General features: G+C 39.8%; 2 protein-coding genes and 1 long non-coding RNA gene across 3 annotated transcripts; 1 reads left to right on the top strand and 2 right to left on the bottom strand.

The window, feature by feature from the left end:
* Nucleotides 1-233: 233 nt before the first annotated feature.
* ypel3 (yippee-like 3) lies at nt 234-7,721 on the bottom strand. The gene is made up of 5 exons (XM_044332249.1): nt 7,370-7,721; nt 5,917-6,035; nt 3,927-3,970; nt 3,112-3,220; nt 234-1,395 (listed from the first exon to the last, which is right to left on the bottom strand). Exons 2-5 carry the CDS (start codon nt 6,031-6,033, stop codon nt 1,306-1,308), a joined length of 360 nt encoding a protein of 119 aa, XP_044188184.1. The 5' UTR covers nt 6,034-6,035; nt 7,370-7,721; the 3' UTR covers nt 234-1,305.
* A 1,398-nt stretch (nt 7,722-9,119) lies between these two features.
* Nucleotides 9,120-16,180, bottom strand: gdpd3a (glycerophosphodiester phosphodiesterase domain containing 3a). Its single transcript, XM_044331512.1, has 10 exons — nt 15,627-16,180; nt 14,886-14,928; nt 14,439-14,574; nt 13,738-13,783; nt 13,472-13,590; nt 12,401-12,490; nt 12,030-12,163; nt 11,791-11,850; nt 10,895-10,946; nt 9,120-9,741 (listed from the first exon to the last, which is right to left on the bottom strand). The coding sequence occupies exons 1-10, from the start codon at nt 15,763-15,765 to the stop codon at nt 9,613-9,615; spliced, it is 948 nt and encodes a 315-aa protein (XP_044187447.1). The 5' UTR covers nt 15,766-16,180; the 3' UTR covers nt 9,120-9,612.
* LOC122966142 lies at nt 12,449-12,693 on the top strand. The gene is made up of 2 exons (XR_006398330.1): nt 12,449-12,530; nt 12,638-12,693. It is a non-coding gene; the product is annotated as an uncharacterized LOC122966142 (long non-coding RNA).
* Nucleotides 16,181-18,985: the final 2,805 nt, after the last annotated feature.

Below are 18,985 nucleotides of genomic sequence, written 5' to 3'. Positions count from 1 at the left end.
ACACAGTTTCCTCATATCCATCAGCAAATTTCTCATTAAAAAGGAAGTCAAAAATCATACTGAAAGTTTTGGTAATCAGACTGTCATTTGGAAAAACTCCCCTTTACTCAAACATCTCTATTCTTTAAAAACTATTTGAGTAACTAAAGAAAAGTACGTTGTATGTGGGAAATAGAGCCAAGTTAGTCAAATTACATATATATCACAAGCAAAAGAAAACTGCGCTATACATGTTACAGACACACTGTATTTTAATGAAAGATCAGGTTAAAATTATACACTTTAATGAAAGAAGCAGACATTAAAAATCACCATAAATATGCTACATAATCCTAATCACAACTGAGTAAATGTATCTGTAAGGGCAGCTCAGTGTTAGGTTATACACAAACACATGGAGGATAGATCCCATCAGCATGAAGTAAAACTGTGCAGTGGAAACTCTAGATGTGAACCCCAGACTAAACACCGTCCAGCTTACGACACCTCTCTCTCTCTCTCACACACACACACACACACACGCACGCACACCCACACACACGCACGCACACCCTCTCTCACACTAAAATGTATACCTACAAGCAGAACACACTCATAGTCCAGCTGTATGAATTCTTGCAGGATACTTTCGGGGGCTTTAACATTACTAATTCAACACCCTGATTGCTTTTGGCAAAAATATGAACAAGTGTTACAGATCTGACAATAAAAACATCAATTTCATTGATAGATAATTAAAAAGAACAAGCCCTCCCACTGCTCTAAGCGTTCCCATACCCTTGGATCACTGGAAATAACCTATGGGGTAAACTACTTTACTCAGTTTGGGCCAGATACGTCTAAGTGTGCACCTTAAACTCTAAAGGAAAACCCAAATACTTGTTGAAGAATGTCATATTGTTTGACTTGCACCGGCCTCACCGCCACAGAGCGAGACTGTTTTAAGTGGTCGCTGATATCACTCAAACACACGCTTAAAAATCCGACGTGCACCCACACGTGCCTTTGTGACTACATCTCCCAGTCTTTCACACACAAACCCTGCACTCATTCACTCCATGTCCCAGCACAACTAGCAATTGGGATAGCAGTATCAGCAAATGTGTTGTCGTGGCTGCCGGAGACACATGAAGAACAGAAAAAGATAAGGCATCACATGCTATTCTTGGCAAAGCCGTACGAAGTGAAAGTGTGGCACAGCGATGGCTCGTACGCGGGATGAGGAAGCTACACTTGGAACCCTTGTAAAGTCGAAGGGGATGCAACTTTGAAAAAGTCATGATGAAAGATGGAGATTTTCCCCTCTCAGTCCCAGCCGTTGTCCTTTATCATGTGGGACAGCTCGATGATGTACTTCCCTTCCTTGTACTTCTGACTCAGTTCAAAGGCCTGTTCCTGCAGAGGGGAGGTGCATTTGAGTTGTTAAAAGTCAAAAAAAAAAAAAGTCAGACTTATACCACAGTTATTTAATTTTCTCATCTTTCTTTGAACTAGCAGAATAGGTTTGAATTTCAGGGTGGTCTTTACACTTGATGCTTTCTTCATTTTCATTTAATTTTTTAATTGAAAAGATGTAAACACAGTCTCCCTAGGATATGGAATATTAAACAGCAAACATTAATGCATAGTTACTTTTTATGTCATTTAAAAAAATTAGGAGGCAGCGACAGCCCTGGTATCACAACTGGAGGACTGTTAACACAGCTCTGAATTGTCAGGATTATCAGACATTGTGTGAATGGGTAAAATGTTATTTCCTGTGTGCAGTACGTGGCGCTGGAGATGACATATTAGAAATTGTGTATACATTTGATGAACTATGTGTTATTTAGGCTTCACTTCCCGTTGCCTATAGGAAATACTACATAAGTGGAATATTAATGCAGCGATACATTTACAACTGACATGTATATACATTTTCATGAATATGTAGGTGATAACCATCACTTCCTGTGTCCACCATGTGGCGCTAGAGAACACCCAGTAATTAATACGTCATGTTGCTGTATATCATGTATAGACCACACCATGTACATTTAAAGTAAATAGGATGATGTTTATCACATAAGGCTGACTTCCTGTTGCCAGTAGGCGGTGCTACACAAGTGGGTCAGTTTCCACAGTGTGAAATGTAATTAAGAGATGGCCGTTTAGGGGAACTGTGGAGGTCAAGATGAGATCTGGAAGACCAAGAAAACTCTCAGAGGGAACTGCTCGTATGCTGATCAGAAAAGCAAATCAAAAACCTCCATTTGACTGCCAAAAAACCTGCAGGAAGATTCAGCAGACTCAGGAGTGGTGGTGCACCGTTCCACCGTGCAGCGACGCTCACACAAACAAGACCTCCATGGAAGAGTCAGAAAACCTTTCCTGTATCCTCATTAAAATCCAGCATCAGAGGTATGCAACAGAACATCTACAGACGTGCTGTGGACTGATGAAGTTAAAATAGAACTCTTTGGCCACAATTAGCAAAGGTGTGATTGGAGAAAAAAAAGGTGCAGCATTTTGTGAAAAGAATCCCTTTCCAACTAAATTAACCATGGAGGTGGATCTATCATGCTTTAGGGGTTGTGTTGCAGCCAGTGGCACAGGACACACTGCTGTGCATGCAAGACAGCCCAAGGATATTGCGGAACTAGAAGACTTTTGCAAGGGAGAATGGGAGAAAATCCCAAATACTTGAACTGAAAGACTTTTAACTGGCTACAAGTGTTTGCAAGCTGTGATATCTGCCAGAGGGGGTGTTACTAAGTACTGATTATGTAGGGTGCCCCAACTTTTGGACATGCCACAATGATGGGTTTTTTTTAAAATTTTTGTTCAATATATGACATAAACGTAACTATGCATTGATGTTTGCTGACAATATTTTGTGTGTTTTATGTTCCTTATCTTGGAGAAGCTTCATTTACATCTTTTCCATTAAGAAATCACCAAAATATGTTATTTGTCAAGGGTGCCCAAACTTTTGCATACAACTGTATGTGGCACTGTGCTTCACGTATCCTCTAACATTTGAAACTATTGTCTTTATTCCTGTAATCTGCAACAATATCAAAATAAGCGTAATGGTAAACAAACCAGCATCTTATGTGCAGGTGTACTTACATATTTCCAGCCCAGTGTGGTGTGGCAGTTTTCACAGTAGATGTCGGCAACTGCGTGAAGTCCTGTGAGCAGCAGCCTCTCCTCCGCAGGACCACAGCCAACGTTCACCCTGAAACCAGACAACCCAGTCGTCAAACAACAGCTCCTCTCTGATTTATGGGGGGCTTCGTGATGACAGGACAGACGCCACTTTTACAAACACTACAAGTTCTTTTAAGGGAGATTAAAAAAAGGACTTAAGTTCATGAAACAGTCATGGGAAAGGCCCTTTTCCAACAATACAGTGTTTCAGAGTTCCACCTAAACAGATCAAGGTTTAAATTTAATAGATGCTGATGAATTTAAGATTAAGTGCTGAACTAACCATGACTGGGGGCCCTCAATGGCCTCAGATCTTACAGTTAGAGCCTGACCTACTAACCCAGGAGGAGCATGACTAACATAAACTCACCAACTTCAAGGTCCACTCTATAGCAAATCAAATCATCTGTTGACAATGAGGTTTGTGTAAACATGTCTAATTCTAGGAATTTGATGTCAGGGAGAGCTATTTCAGTGATAATATGCTGGCAAAACAATAAATTCACTTATTTCTGTATCTACAATGTATAAAGATACTTATTCTAATCTGAAAAGACTTGCTATTAGTGATTCATATTTCAGTAATGTCTTTGGAAAGAGGTGACGGTAATTCTAACACTAACTGCCTGAAAATTGCTTTAGGATGCATGAATCATGATCAACAACACGACTGGAACCCAGAGATAAGAATAGTCACGTAATTGTGTGGTCAAATTTTAAAACAAAATACTCACACGGAGTTGAAGAGGTAAGCTCGTCCCTGACTGCCTTGGAAAGACTAGGAGACAGAAGAGAAGAAGACTTGATATACAGATCACAAACACAACATGATATTTACTGCGATTTTTCCAAGACTTACATAAAATTACATTAAAACACAAACAATCCCATAAATAAATAAGAGCAAGTGTGCAAAGCTGCATTAAAAAGTAGTGACAGTCTATTTGGCCTTGTTTAAAATGGATATTTCAGTGGGAATGAAAGAGTTGTGTTAAGTTCTCTTTTTGGCCAGAGATGCTCTGAAGCGGCTGTCTGATGGGAGTAGCTGAAAGGAGCGGTGAAGGAGGTGTGAAGGGTCGTCAGTGATTAAGTCTGCCCTTCTTTTTACTGAGTGACTCTTAAGGTCTGAGAGTTTGGTTTGAGTGGTGACGGTAATTTTGGTTGCACACTTGATGATTCTTGTGAGTTTTTTTCTTGTTTTTCTCTGTGAGGAAGTTGTACCAGGATGCAATGTTGAATGTGAGGACTGATTCGATGAGTGACCAATATACTGCTGTTAAAATGTCCTGTCAGACATTAAAACCTTTCAGCCTCCTCAGAAGACACGTGTGCTGTTGGGCCTTTTTTGTAGGCCACGTCTGCATGTTGTGTGAGGGACAGGTGGTGATCTCAGTGCCCAGGTACTTAACACTAGAACCGCCACAGGTAAAGTGTATGTCAATGTGTCTTAATAAAATATTTATGACTTTTCCTAAAATAATGTTATGTAGCAGCCTTATTATTAAAAGTAGTGAAGATGAATCCAGATTAAAAAACATGGGTATTTATACCTATAACCGCCAACGAGTAAAATTTACCCCTATATGAAATGTATTTATTTCCACTCAGTTCATGTTTAAACATTCTGAGTTGCTAGGCAACGACATTCATTAGAGTGTGTGATCTGACAACTACGTCAAGTCATAATTAAATGATAAAATGAGCAGAGGAGAATGACCTGCAAAAAACCTTCGACAAGTGCCTGAAGTGCAGGAAAGCTGTCTGTGGAAAATTCACAGTCGAGGTGCTGAATGTCTGCTAGAAGTGTGTTTGAGGGACACATATAATCAGATGTGTTCAAATTAAGATGGTTTAGCCTACACACAAATGTTAATTGTCTTTAAAACTTATTTTTAGTTCATTGATTATTCATTCATTTGTGTTTTGCCATGTTACTGTTTGTTGTTTTTAAGCTTTTTAGCCTAATTTGCCCATTGCCTTACTCTGTGTTCATGAATGAAACATCAAAAGAGAAATATATGTTATAAATTTAAAAAAGCTTTAATGGTTACCTCAAGTTTCTTGGTGATGTTCTTTTATTCACACATTGTTGAAATGCCTAAATTAACAATTGATTAGGTGAAATTGTGCACTCGATTTTGTCATTTGTCAACTATGTTGTGACATTAAATCACCCATAAGTGCGGTGGTTGTTAATTGTTATTATTATGGCTCATTATTATCAGTTTGGGGTATTTAGGCTACTTTGGTAATATAAATAGCATGGGTTATCATATTATGTGATGAATGTTGTTTTATAATAATATCACACCACCCAAATATGCAAATATTTTCTTCTAATATCCATTTTCAGTGTCATTTTAGACTGAATTATACTGACAGCTATGCAAAGAGATTAGTGTTCTTAAAGATACTTAGATTATACAACAAGACAAAAACACAGGTGACGATTAAACAAAACTTATTTTGTGACTTTAGACATTCCTTTGTGAAGACAATGCCTAAATACAATGACAGAGTATATCTTTTAGTATTAGAAATGCGATAGCCAGGTGCACAGGTAAATTTAACCGTCAGCGACCTCAGGAGCTTTTAGTGTTAAAGATCTCAGGTGTTTCATGTCAGTCCAGTTTTCTCAGTCCCTCCTATTTTCTAATCAATGTGAGAACAAAAGAGCCAACTGAAATGATTATCTACAACAAAAGGGCGGCAGTATATACTGACCTTGGAGATAAGATCGTCATGGTTGGCCAGATGGGCGCGGCAATGCACACAGCTGTAACGACGGTGGCAGGAGTCCAGGTAAGCCTGGAATGTCTTGGCTTTTGTCAGCTTCACCATGTCTGAGAAGGAAGACAGCAGGATGCTTCTTTATTGTTGTGCATGGTGTTAGGGATGCAGGGACATAGGCTGTGCTTCCTGATACATACAGATCAATCAGGTGCTGGGCTGGTTGCTCTCCTTTATTATTTTGATTAACTTTATCAGCAAGCAAGTCAAGAACATGAGTCACAGAGAGGGTTTACAACTTTTAACACCTTTAATTATAGCAATATGACACTGCAAAACTTCATCCGAATGTAACCTGAGCTGACCTATGTCTTAAAACTATAAACTATAGTGGTGTAAAAATCAGGCCATTAACTGATCAGACAAGGAACTTTTGCTTTTGTCAAGCAAATTATCTGCTTGTCACAGCATTTTATAGACCAAGTTGATTAAAGGAATAAATGAGGCAAAACATTATATATACAGTATATAAGGAATAAAACGCCCATTTCAACCTGGAAAAGAAAAAAGGATGAAAAGTTAAATATTAATTAGATAACAAGTACTCATGGTAAGTAATCAACATCATACAGTATGTCAAGATTACAACAGTTTTAGGTCAAAGTCAAAGGTCAAAGTTAACTTCCTAATAATTCAAATTTATAAGGTTTGATTTACTACCACATAACTTTGACTTAAAAGTAGAAATGTATAGTCATAGTTTAAACAAAAAAAGTTAATTAATTTAGACTTCTGTTTTAATAATTCTGTCTATGTTTCACTGAATTATGATTTACTACAAGTATTTTTGTTTTAGCTATTTTCACAATTCATCCATTTTTTTTCTTTTCTGGGCAGAACTGGACTTCCATAAAAGTAGACGTGAATGTATATTGACAGTGACTGAATTGCAGCCCTTCTAAACAAACAGCCTAATTGTGCTGTGCTCATGTATCTAATCTATTCACATCTTTCTGTCACTATTCAGAAACAGAGGCGGCACATAATAACAGTAACATTTGACAAAGCATGTATGCTCACAAATTGACTAAATAGGTTGAGTGATAGATTGGTTAGGACACATTTTTTTATCACGTAGCTTGCTTCCTAGTTCATTACAGTTTGCACAAACAATCCTCTCCTCTCCTCGCTTCATTAAATGAAACCAGTAACCCAAATTCAGGCCCCTGGCAACGTGTGCTGCACCGTTTCTGTACTTTCCAGCACCGGTCACCGTCCATCAGTCGCTACATAACGACACACAAACGGCCTGAACACATCTGTCAGCTGCAGGAGGACTCGGCCCCACTAGCTCTGACCTAGCTTTGCGTGTTATTACAGCACTGTCACAACATGCCGCAGCTAACAGCAGCTCAGATGCGCAATGCAGGATATTCCCTGGACTCACCTGATAATAACCGAGGCTCTTCACAGACGGTCTACTAAGCATCCGATGAAAGCAGGTATGTGGTCAGTTTTAGGCTCGGTGCAGCAGTCGACCACGCCGCGCTGACGGCTCGGACAATAAAGACGAACACAGACAGCCTCCCGTTTGTGCAGTGGACTCAGTCTTTACCCGCGTTTCTGTCTTTTTTTTAACGTAAAACCAGCTCTCAAAGTTCCTCCGCGGCACTTCGTTGAAACGGGAGCAGGAATCTGACAATGCTGGCAGGCTGACAGGGTTGTGTGCGGCGGCCCCGGCGGGACGAAAATGTGGTTTGTTTATGAAAACACGCAGAGGAGGAAGTCTGAAACGCGTCAGTGAGTGCAAAACAAATCCCCATCGACCAATCAGAGCCCCGCAGTGACGTCTAGAATGTGGGTCAACCAATCAGATTCGACTTCACATGAGCTCTTTGTGGCTATCAGCTCGGTTGCTGGTACAGCTTCATAAATGCAGTTAATAGGTTATCATTTCCTGCCTGTGGTTTTGGGATAAATTTCTCACAGTAGACTCGCTGTAGACCGTGACTGACTGACTGAACAAGTATTTGCGGTTATGTGAGAGAATTCAGGAAATGTTTTATTATCCTTGGACAGTACAGGAGGGATGGGGACAGTTTTGTTGCTGTGGTTTCTTGATTTATTCGCATGTCTGACTTGACGTTGCGTGTTTGCTTTCCTCATCAGTGCATGTGGAGGCCTGTAGCCAGGATCTCAGAAACGCTGAGGGGCAAATTCCCCGAAGACACTTCTACTAACCCATAAACTATCTGTAAAGTTGTCTCAGTGTTTTAACAATCACAAAATGTCACATTTTTTAGACTCTTTTAACCAGAGCTGCAACTATTAGTTGATTAATCGATTAGTTGCCAACTATTTTGATAACAGATTCATCATTTTGAGTCATTTTTCAAGAAAAATGTCCAAATTCTCTGATTCCAGCTTCTCAAATGTGAATATTTTCTGTTTTCTTTAGTCTTCTGTGGCTGTAAACTAAACATCTTTGAGCTGTGGACTGTTGGTCAGGACAAAACAAGACATTTTGGGTTTTGGGAAGCAACTAATCAAGTAATTGATAATGAAAATAATTGTTAGTTGCAGCCCTACATTTAACTGCTGTAGTGTATTTTCTATCTAGGCCAACATTATGATCTAAATGTTTGAAAAGTCTTCCCTCCAGGTAAGAAATCAAACATAGTATAGTATAGTACAGTATAGTATTTACACCAACATAATATCAGTGCGGACATGACTTCAGTGTCCTATCACTGTGATCACAAGAGCCTCGTTTCTCTGCTGGGTCACTAGAAGCAGACCTTTGCTCCTTGTACTGTATTAAAGACTCCACTGATCCACTTATATTCCATTAACTCACTTGTCACATTGCAAGGCACAGCCAACCAGGTCAGAAAAATACAGCCTTTGTTTCACCAACAGACTGGTTGATTATTATCACAGCAATGTGGCTGGACTTTGACCGTGGCCTGGGGAAACAAGGACACAGGTGAGGTCTACTGCACATTTAAACCTTCCGTTTATATGTGCATATATAGTAGATGAAATGTCGAATTAAACACAGATGCACAACAAAGTCCACTACTTTGCTACATCAGTAACGGTATTCATAGAACTAATATTCTTATCTTTACTTTTTCAACCGCACATTTGTGTTCTGTTTATCTCAATACCTCATGCAAATAAAGCAAACATGAGAATCAATTGTATCAGATACTTTATTTATTAAGTGCTACACGTACTGAAACCAATCAAATAATGGCAGAAAATAACATCGGACACAGTCAAAACAATGTCACGTTTACTCTCTTATCATCAGAAATAGTTTATCAGGTCACATGGTTCAGCTGGTTAAATATTCACCATAGCAATAGTCAGATTTGTTGCTGGGAAAAAAATCAATGACTCTCTTTAAACACTGGGAGGTGTCTGAAAGATTGTGGGTGGAGGCCATACAAATGAACCACAAACAAGTGATTCAATCAATATTGATTAAGGTTTAAGATTAATGAGTTTACTCATAGTTAAGACCAACAAGTCTCTGACTCATCTTGGCATAGCTGAGGAAATGCCTCACACTCCTCTTATATTTACTTTTCTCTTACAGTCATGCTTTCTTTTTTATTTTTACACAATCCTCATTTATCAGAAAGTGACCATTTCTGAGATATCATGAGCAGATATGTGTGGAAGTCACTCCTGACTTCCGTGTCTGCTGAGGTAGCTGGTCAGAAGAGATGGGTAGTCACTCATCACCCCCGTGGCCCCGACTTCAAATGCTGCCTTTATGTCCTCATCTTTGTTGCACACAAACAAATGTACCTGCAATTACAGATATGATAAAGTTTAAATCATGCATTTCACTGTTTAACGTTCATAACTTCCTGCAGTTTGGAGCATTGCATTATTGACATATACACAATACTGTACTTACACTAACATATGCAATGGATTTATGCACTTTAACTATTAACATATGATGGATTCTTTCTTTTTGGGGAAAAACATTTTTCTTTTTTATGTTAATGCACCCTTGTTTAGCTACTTTCTGTCATGATGTATAATAGATGATATTATTGCAGTATATCATGGAGTGTGGAGCTCTTCTGGAGGAAATCCCACCCCTCTGTTTTTATATGGATGATGCAGAGAAGACCTTTTCTTGGAAGCACTACTTCATAATCACTCATTCAAGTGTTCAGATGCGGTGAGGCCCTCGGCAGCTGATAAGGCAACAGCATATGACTTCAATTGTTTTCATGCTCAAACTATTCAGTGACCACTCATGGCCTGGCGATGGGGGTGATCTCATCCCGGCAGAGATTAGTCACATCAGGACTGTTTGTCTTGGCTGAAGTATTTCCTCAGTTAAACCATAATGTTTTTGGGTTGAATTAAATCCTACAGTTGATAATGCAGTCATGGGCTCAGCAGTAGCATGAAAAAAACCCAGGTTTTTCGGGTTTGAAAGTGTCTTTGTTGTATTTGGAGATTAAAACAATTTGAGGTTTGTCCTTCTACTTATACTAATCCATGACTACATCATCAGATGAAGGATTTATGAAGATAAATACAACTTTAAGTTCCCCTGTGGAGGTTTTGACCACCAGAGGGACTGTAGAGCAGTGTTTTGATAAGCAGGTTGATGTATTGTTTTTTTTTTTTTGACAAGCACACAGCTGTATGCGTGATCAATGAGCAGTGGGGTGATATGATGTACATTTCTGCCAAATGCAGCACAGGATAATGCATTCCAACGCTCGGCTGAAAACTGGATGGACACTGAAGCTCTGGATCAACACTGAGCTGCACAAATCTGATTTGTTTTCTAATAATTGTGTTTCCTTTTATCTAACCTTTTCATATTTCACAATCCTTGTTTCACAATCCTACGCATTCCTGTAATTCACTTTAAAAACTCCTGCCTACTGCCTTTAGGTATATACTATATACATTTATGATAATGACGTCATACCTGAATTCCACGAGCTGCAAGGTGTTTGAAGAGACTCTTCCTCATAGTTACTCTGGAATGACAGCATAAAAAATATATGAAAAATGTAGTGCTTTACATAAACTGCAGCAAAAAAAAAAAAAATCAGTATTATGTCCTGGGGTGTATTTAAGCTTCATAAGCTGCTTTGCTACACCCCAAAAGGTTGTAACTCTGCATAGATCAACCTCTGTATATTTAGTTTGAATAAGATAAAGGCTCATTTTTATATTCATATATTGACTTTTACATGATTTACAGTACTGTGCAAAAGTTTTAGGCACTTTAGATGTTTCCATTCTTATCCATAATGCAAAACCATCAGGGAGGCATCTGATCAGTCCCAAATTTATTCTGCAACATAACAACAACCCCAAACATACAGCCAGAGTCATAAAGAACTATCTTCATCAACAAGAAGAACAAGGAGTCCTGCAACAGATGGTACGGCCCCCACAGAGCCCAGATCTCATCATCATTGAGTCAGTCTGTGATTACATGAAGAGACAGAAGCTGCTGAGACGCCTAAATCCACAGAAGAACTGTGACAACTTCTCCAAGATGCAGGAACAACCGTCCTGCCAAGTGCCTCGAACTGTGTGCAGGTGTACTGAGGAGAACTGCTGCTGTTTTAAAGCATTGTCACACCAAATACTGATTTGTTATAGGCCTCTTCTGTTTACTGAACTTTGTATGAAGTTAATTGATAAATAAAAACTATTCATGGCATCATTTTTGACAACATCATCACTTTACTTTTAGTGCCTAAAACCTTTGCACAGTACTGTACATCATCAGCATATGTACTACCATATGCTTTAAAAAAAATTTCTCTGAAATGACTTGTAAGAAATGTTATTCTTGGAAACTTCACTCACTTCTCTAACAAAAAGATGACCAGTTTGTTCCTCAGGATGGGTTTCTCAGGAATGAACGTCCTGCCGCGCTCAGAGAAAGAGAGAGAAACAATAGACACATTCACACATTTGTCTCACACCTGACATAACATAAGAGTGGTATAGTCCGAGCAGAGAAATGTGCTCTCTCTTTATGAACAGATTTGGGATTTCACTGTGTAATGACACATGCATGAACACACACATGCCCGCAGCCACACCTGTTGATGATGCGCGGCAGGTAGAACTGCAGTAAACTCTCTCCCAGCGGTACGAAGGGTAGCAGGCCGCTGTAGAAGAGAAGAAGAAGCAGAACGCCTCGGTTCATAGTGAAACTGTACGGCATGGAGCCGTTCTACAAAGAGAAGGAGAGACAGAGACAGATGGGTGCCGACACTGCTACAGTTTTTCTGAATGTGGGGAGTGACGGACCACCAGAAGCTTGTAATACCATCAGATATTTATGTGAATATGTTGTTACGAAGCAAACAGTTTAATTTGAAATATAACAGTGTGAAGAGAATGTAATGTTTGTGATTTGGTAGAATGATGCTGCACAAGTAACTTTGTCTCCCCCAGGTGGTTCATGTACCGCTTTGTGGCATTCATTCATGATGCTGGAGCTCACAGAGGCCCAGACAGTGAGATCCTCCCTTTGGTAGCGTTTAACCAGCTCGGATACCTGCAGACGGACGAGGGAGGGTCACAGATGAGATGTGAATGTGAGTCAAATTGATTAAGAAAGTGTAAAACAAGATGGACATACAGTTGCACAGAAAATATTGATGAAAACACAAACATCTCAGGTATTTCTGTTTTTTTTTTACAGTGCAAATTGTGAGCAGGAGACATCAGGTATAACTATGGTGGACAAAATACTGAGAACACTTCAGGAAAAAGAACCTTTATTAAATAAGAAAGTCAAGTTTGAGAGTCATATCAGGCTTTATGTCCACAAGCATATCAACTTCAAACGGAGCTACATGTTTTTAAAGCAACGTGAAGTCCAGATTTCAAGCGCTTTGCTCATGAGAATAGACAAACAGCGGATGCGACGGACTGACATTTACATAGTTGCTAAGCACCACAAACGAACAGTCTCAGAACTATCAGTGTGTCCACTAAACACATCTGTGACACACTTTAACAAAAAACTATTCATCTTCAGCCTCACAAAGTGCCAGTGAGAGACTGCTTGTATCCAAGGCCCTCACACTTAAAACCTGAACACAAACTGCAGCTCTAAACCCTGTGAAACCTTTATATGGTTTGATGAGGTGCTTTCCTAATATCTGTTGCCCTTTTAGGAAAAAAATCTAAAGCCATGTTACTCATTTTATGGAATAATTTTGAGTATTGCTAGCTCTATTGCTTACTTAGTTTTTGTCTGTTTAATTTTAGCAATGCTACATATTTTCTTGATTTTCTTACATCTTTCAAGATGTCACTGGCTTTTGAGGAACACTTTTCATATCAAATATTGTATCACAGTTTAAATGTTTGTTGAGGTTTGTGTCCAGCACTGATGTTGAATATTACAGATGAAAATCAACATTTTCTCCTTTGACTTTGGGAGATTCTTTCATTTTCTAGGGAAGATGCTGAGATTGTGCTGTGGTCAGAGTTGTGTGTTGTTATTGTTGTTTTTTTGGGTGTACTGCACCTTTTTTATCAGCTGGCTGTTGTTCTCCTTGATCTCAATGCTAACAGGAATCTCGGGGAACTTCCTGAACACGTCCTCAAGCAGAGCAAACTTCCTGTCTGTACCGCTGCTATAGCGACCTGAGGGGAGGAGTGAAAAGGACAGTGACACATTACACACACGCACACACACACACACACACACACACACACTCCCACTGACCTACTTCTTCATTATATGGCTTTTCGTTAATGATTGAGAATTAGAGTATAGAAGGAGAAACTCACCTGCATAAAATGTAACCTCCAGTTTGTTCTTATACAAAGGCAAATCCTAAAAGAGTTAACAAGAGAAGCATAATTATAACAAAAACATTGTGATAATGATTATAACAGTCACCATAAAAAGAATTAAAATATATTTTGGGATAATCATCTGTTTGAACTGAATTGCTACATGCATCATAGCTGTTCCAATACTTAAACACTCATTCACTCAGAAATTGCCTCTGAGGAATAATTTAGATGCTGTGAATACTGTGAATGTGAATGAAAAAAATAATAAAAAAAGTGTCCTTTCACTGTGACAATGACAATGTCTGTATGTTTTAATATAGTATAACACAGCAGCTCACAGTAGCATGAATGAGCTTAGTTGGCAAACTACACTAAAAACACCCAGTAAAGTAAAAGAAGCAGTTGCACCCGTTGTAGTAACCAGCTAACCTAACACTCCTGCTCCAAGGCATCATGGGTAAGTTTAAACCGAATATTTGGGTTTGCATGCAGCTATTTTGCACATTGCAATTAAACTAGAGCAGAAGACTTATCCGAAATGTAAATGTAATTACAGTATTATAAATGTTTGAGAATCTCATTGTTTTGTGTGGGAAGAAACCGTATCCATGCCAACATGGTGGGCAACAAACCACCACTTGGACTCTGTTTGGTCCAGGCCAGAGCTGCTGTCTCAGGATCTGTCCTCCCACCTGTAGATTGAGGGAGGAGACGGTGACGTCGTGGCCGGTTTGCCTCAGCAGATTCTCATCATGTGACACAATCACATGTCCGTCGTGCGTCAAGTGACAGTCCAGCTCCAGCATCTCTGTGCCCTTCTCCACCGCACTGAAGACAAAGAACAAGATGCAGAAAAGGATCAAACATGAAAATACATGCCTTTATTACCTGTACACCGAGAAAACTTTGATTCCCTACAGAACTGTGAAACCTTACTAACCCCAGGATCTCTCATATGAGACAGTTTGCAAGTGGTAATGACTCAATTTCTACCTAAAAGATAAAATCAGACAAAGTTGGACGGTGCACAGTTGGTCAGACTCTCTAAAGAGTCTGTTTTCCTGTAATTCCTGAATGTAATCTGACTCTTTTACAGCTTTTCTGGGAGCTGCATGTCACTGCTTGAGTTTGGTACTCACTGTGTGAACGCCTCCATGGTGCTTTCTATCCTCTCTCCACATCCTGGCAACAAACAGAGGAGTCAGGGTTCATGATGGTAGCAGGAGAGCCCCGATCAGTCCCAAAATACAGAAAATATCTAAACCAAGCCTCATTTTGTCAAACTTGTGTTACTGTTAGCCCCCTTCTGAGAATATTCATGTTGTTAGATGTCATTTAGTACAATGACAACATGTTGTGCAACAACTTCTAGGTTGCACAACTTTCTCCACTGTCTTATTTGCTCAGTATTCAAACATCTGGTATAAAAATATTAGTCATATTTTCCAGATAGCTACAATGAGCCACCGATATCACCGTCCTTCTCACTGTAACACTATAAATGAGAAGTTATCATTCTGATTTCACCTTGTAGTATTTGCTGACTTTTTACATTTTCATTCCTTTATTTACTGCTGATAAAAAAAATAAAAAAAAACTTTTTAAGCTGCAAAAAAAAAGGTTGTTTTAGTGGAAATAACATAATATCATCAGAGACACTACAGGAAAGCTTTTAATGCATTCTATAACCCACAGGGCATCAGTGTGCTACTGGTGAAAGTGAAGATGTGGATAAGTAAAACAGAAATGCTTAAATAGTCTCCTTATCTCCTTGTAAGCATTCCTGACATCCTGACTGTTCACAGCTGGATTACAGGTGTTTCGATTTTGAGCCACACAGCTTCGTCAGGGGTCTCTTCTCCTGGCAGACGTCCGCTTACCTCCTCTGTGCGAGATGTGTGTGCAGTAGAAGGCTGTGCGTTTCTTCCTGTGGAGAATATGGGGGTTCTTCAGCAGGTACACCGAGCTGAGCGTGTATCCTCCCAGCGCCGGGAGGACGAAGTACAAAAAACTGCTCATTCTCCTCACTGAGTCTCTGCAAGACCTCACTGAGTGTATTAAGACAGAGTCACCAGCAAACAAAACTGGCAGAAAAGTGTGTCTTTGTCCAGCAAAAGATGATTAAGCTCTTGAATGAGGAACAACGCCCTTTGCTCTTCTAAAGATAAATGAGCAGATCCAAAAGCTTGACTGACGTCAACCTGTTCCAGTTACCTCCTTGCTCTCGGTCTTCCTTGGAAAATAATAAAAAAAAACAAACTCGACAGACTGGTAAGACAGAAATGTGTTCCATGAATGTTTCATTGCGCAGAAATACCTCACCTTTTCTCCCCTCCCAAATCAATGTGTGTCTCACTCACTCTTAGCAAAGACATCTGAAACCTTCAGAGCGGTAAAGGTCAGTTAATGAAGCACCAGCTCACCTCACCTCTCTCTCTCTCTCTCTCACTGGCCTCTCCCTCGCCTGTGGCAATAGTCCTACTAGTTCACCTCTTTTGTACAGCTGGAATACCAATGGCTTGTGTGCATGTGTCTGGACAGGGCATGTTTGCAACAGTAGCGGTTTCTGACACAACTTCATCTACTTCCAAGGTGCATGGAGAAGGGAAATAAGTCTAAAGAGGTCAAAACTCCAACAACACTTGTAGGATAAAGAACACTGTATGTTTGCCAACACTTTTCTAGGATTTCTTTTATTCTGCTTCATTGTTGGGAGGAAGAGGTAGCGCTCTAAATGATCCTCTTGATAGACCTCCAGGTGGTACAAAAGCAGGAAAATAGAGTTGTTCGTATTGATTGTGCTTTCCAGATTTAATGTTAATGTTCAGATTGCAGGTGAGTTGAAGAACAGACATAGTTTGTAGCTGATGGTTGGGCTGATAACTGGGAAAGACAAAGGCAGGAAGGCAGGTGTCTTCGCCTGAGTGTATTTGACAAAGGATGTGGTGTGTGTGTGAAGATATGTAAACTCAACATTGTCCCATGAGGCCAGAAATATGAAAACAATTAAGTCCGGCATGCACACCCACTATATATACAGTACAAAGTCAGCAGTGTGAAGTACTGTATTGTTTGCATTCAATGACAAAGCTGGAATGTGACAAACAATGGTGCGACTGGCCGAGCCGGCTCTGAAACATTACAACAAGCCTGGTTTTCACTGCAGCGCAATGCAAAACTTTCCAGCGTTTTCTCTCATTTGCAGCTTTTTGACACACAAAGGATGTGTGTGTCCTGGTCATTTTAAAAGATGGATCTTGTTTGCCTACTTTTTTTGTTGTCCGGCTGTCGTGCGTAACCAGGCAACATTAAGCGCGCGCGCTCTGTCATTCTGTTCATGGCCAAAGCCTCTGGGAATGTCAGGGACAGAGGTGGAAGCCTTGCTGAGACATGTTATCAAGGAAGATGGGAAAAGCTGCACAGCCGGAAAAGCAAGTTGCCGAACAGTTATTCACACGACTCTCAGGCTTACTTTACTATGTTTACTCAGTTTCAGTGATAGCGTCATCTTAGGAAAAAAAACAAAAGACCACAAGAGGGGGGAGAAAAAAGAAATGACACTCACAAACAATCAGAACAGTATCAGGAAATTTTATTTAATTATATGTATATAATTCTGCTTCTTTGTTAATCGTTTAATTCATAATACCCATAGAATATACAGACTATAACCCTCAATAACTCATATCTCTTTGACAATCTACTTATATCTTCTTTTAAAATAATTCCTTATAAGATCTTGGAGGGGAAATCAAAAAAAAAAAAAAAGTTTCAGAAAGATTGAAAACACTGCCAATAATAATTATCACGCCCATAAGAGAAATAAGGAAGAAAAAAAATACAAATAAAAACATCCTAATAATAAAAAAAAGACACAACTTTAACTCCCTTTTATGTAAAAAAAAAAAAAAGAAAAAAAAGAAAAGAAAATACAACAACTCACCAATATAACAACAATAGCAATAATAAGAACAGCCATTTAAAAACAACAATATCTGGAAACCGGCCTCGTGACAGACAGGCCGTTAGACTCGTGGATACTGTGTGAATGTATACGGTGCGTTTAAGTGCAACTTTCCACAAACACACAGATACACTCACACATACCTGTTTTGCTATACATGTGAGGACCATAACCCCATAGCATGTTGTGAGGACCCTCCTAGCAAAACCAACACAGTCGGCGTGTGTGTGTGTGTGTGTGTGTGTGTGTGTATATATGTGTGTGTTAGGAGTATTGTGGTCCTCTTGGTTCGTTCCCATGGTTACCCAATGAGATGTTTGGTCTGGTGGCAGGGGGGGGGAACAACAACAAAAAAAACAAGCAGGGCCCGGCTGACTGGTGGCCAAATATACATATGAAATGCATACAAAATATCTGTCTGACTGTTTTTGTGTTGGTCAAAAAGAAAGAAAAAAAACAAACAAAAACACAGTCCCACAGGTGTAAAAGCGCAGGTGACTGTAGGGAGAGTGCCCAAGCTGTGAAGAAACAGTACACACTTCCAAAATACACACACACACACATACAGGAGAAAAAGAGTCTTGGCTTTATGTTACTGATACACAAACACTTGTACACAGACATAAATTACTGCAGACAATCAAAAAAAACAAACAAACAAACAAAAAGCACACACGCAGCAGGTGAAACTTAAAGCTGAGCGAGCAGAGACAGGGAGGGAAAGACCGACCCAACCGACAAACAAACAAAAACAACCTCGACGGGGAGCGAGCGTGGCTGGAAAGACAAAGTGCAGGCGTGCTGATTGAGACATGTGATTGGAGCGAGTTTTCCTGCTCGTACGGCCACCTGCGACGTAGATTTTTCTGAGGAGGGCGGAGGAAAGCGGCAGCAAAAAGTCAGTGATGATGGGTTAGAAAGTCTGCTTCGTCGAAGAACAGAAAGAGGGAGGAGGAAGAGGGTGAGGAGACAGCCCTTTGAGTAAAGCGTGGTGAGTGTTGGGAAGGTGAACAAAACAGTGAATTTCACCACATGCACCAAAAAGCCTCACACGCTGAGTGCTGGCTATATGGCTTCTGAGAAAAAACAGCCTGTGACGTTTAAAAAAAAAAAAAAAAAAAAAATTTGCTGCGAGAGGGCGAAGCCAATGAACGCTCCAGATCTGGGTCTATTCAGCATCACGGGCCTGCCCTGAGAGAGGATCCAGTGCATGTGTTGGTCCATTATTTATACTGGTCCCAGTGTAACAGGCAAATATTAGTGCAGACTGAGCTG

Source organism: Thunnus albacares, chromosome 17, assembly GCF_914725855.1.
Source record: "Thunnus albacares chromosome 17, fThuAlb1.1, whole genome shotgun sequence".
Lineage (NCBI taxonomy): Eukaryota > Metazoa > Chordata > Actinopteri > Scombriformes > Scombridae > Thunnus > Thunnus albacares.
This window is presented reverse-complemented; position numbering and strand designations above follow the sequence as displayed.

Bases quoted from the DNA above. Each gene is read 5' to 3' on its own strand.
- ypel3 (XM_044332249.1), bottom strand. From the start codon at position 6,033: ATGGTGAAGCTGACAAAAGCCAAGACATTCCAGGCTTACCTGGACTCC. The intron at 3,971-5,916 runs GTCAGTATATAC...TCTGTCTCCTAG, and splicing joins ATGACGATCTTATCTCCAAG to TCTTTCCAAGGCAGTCAGGG. The intron at 1,396-3,111 runs GTAAGTACACCT...TCCCCTCTGCAG, and splicing joins CCACACTGGGCTGGAAATAT to GAACAGGCCTTTGAACTGAG.
- gdpd3a (XM_044331512.1), bottom strand. From the start codon at position 15,765: ATGAGCAGTTTTTTGTACTTCGTCCTCCCGGCGCTGGGAGGATACACG. The intron at 11,851-12,029 runs GTGTGGCTGCGG...TGAGCGCGGCAG, and splicing joins CTGCCGCGCATCATCAACAG to GACGTTCATTCCTGAGAAAC. The intron at 10,947-11,790 runs GTGAGTGAAGTT...CTGTCATTCCAG, and splicing joins GTCATCTTTTTGTTAGAGAA to AGTAACTATGAGGAAGAGTC.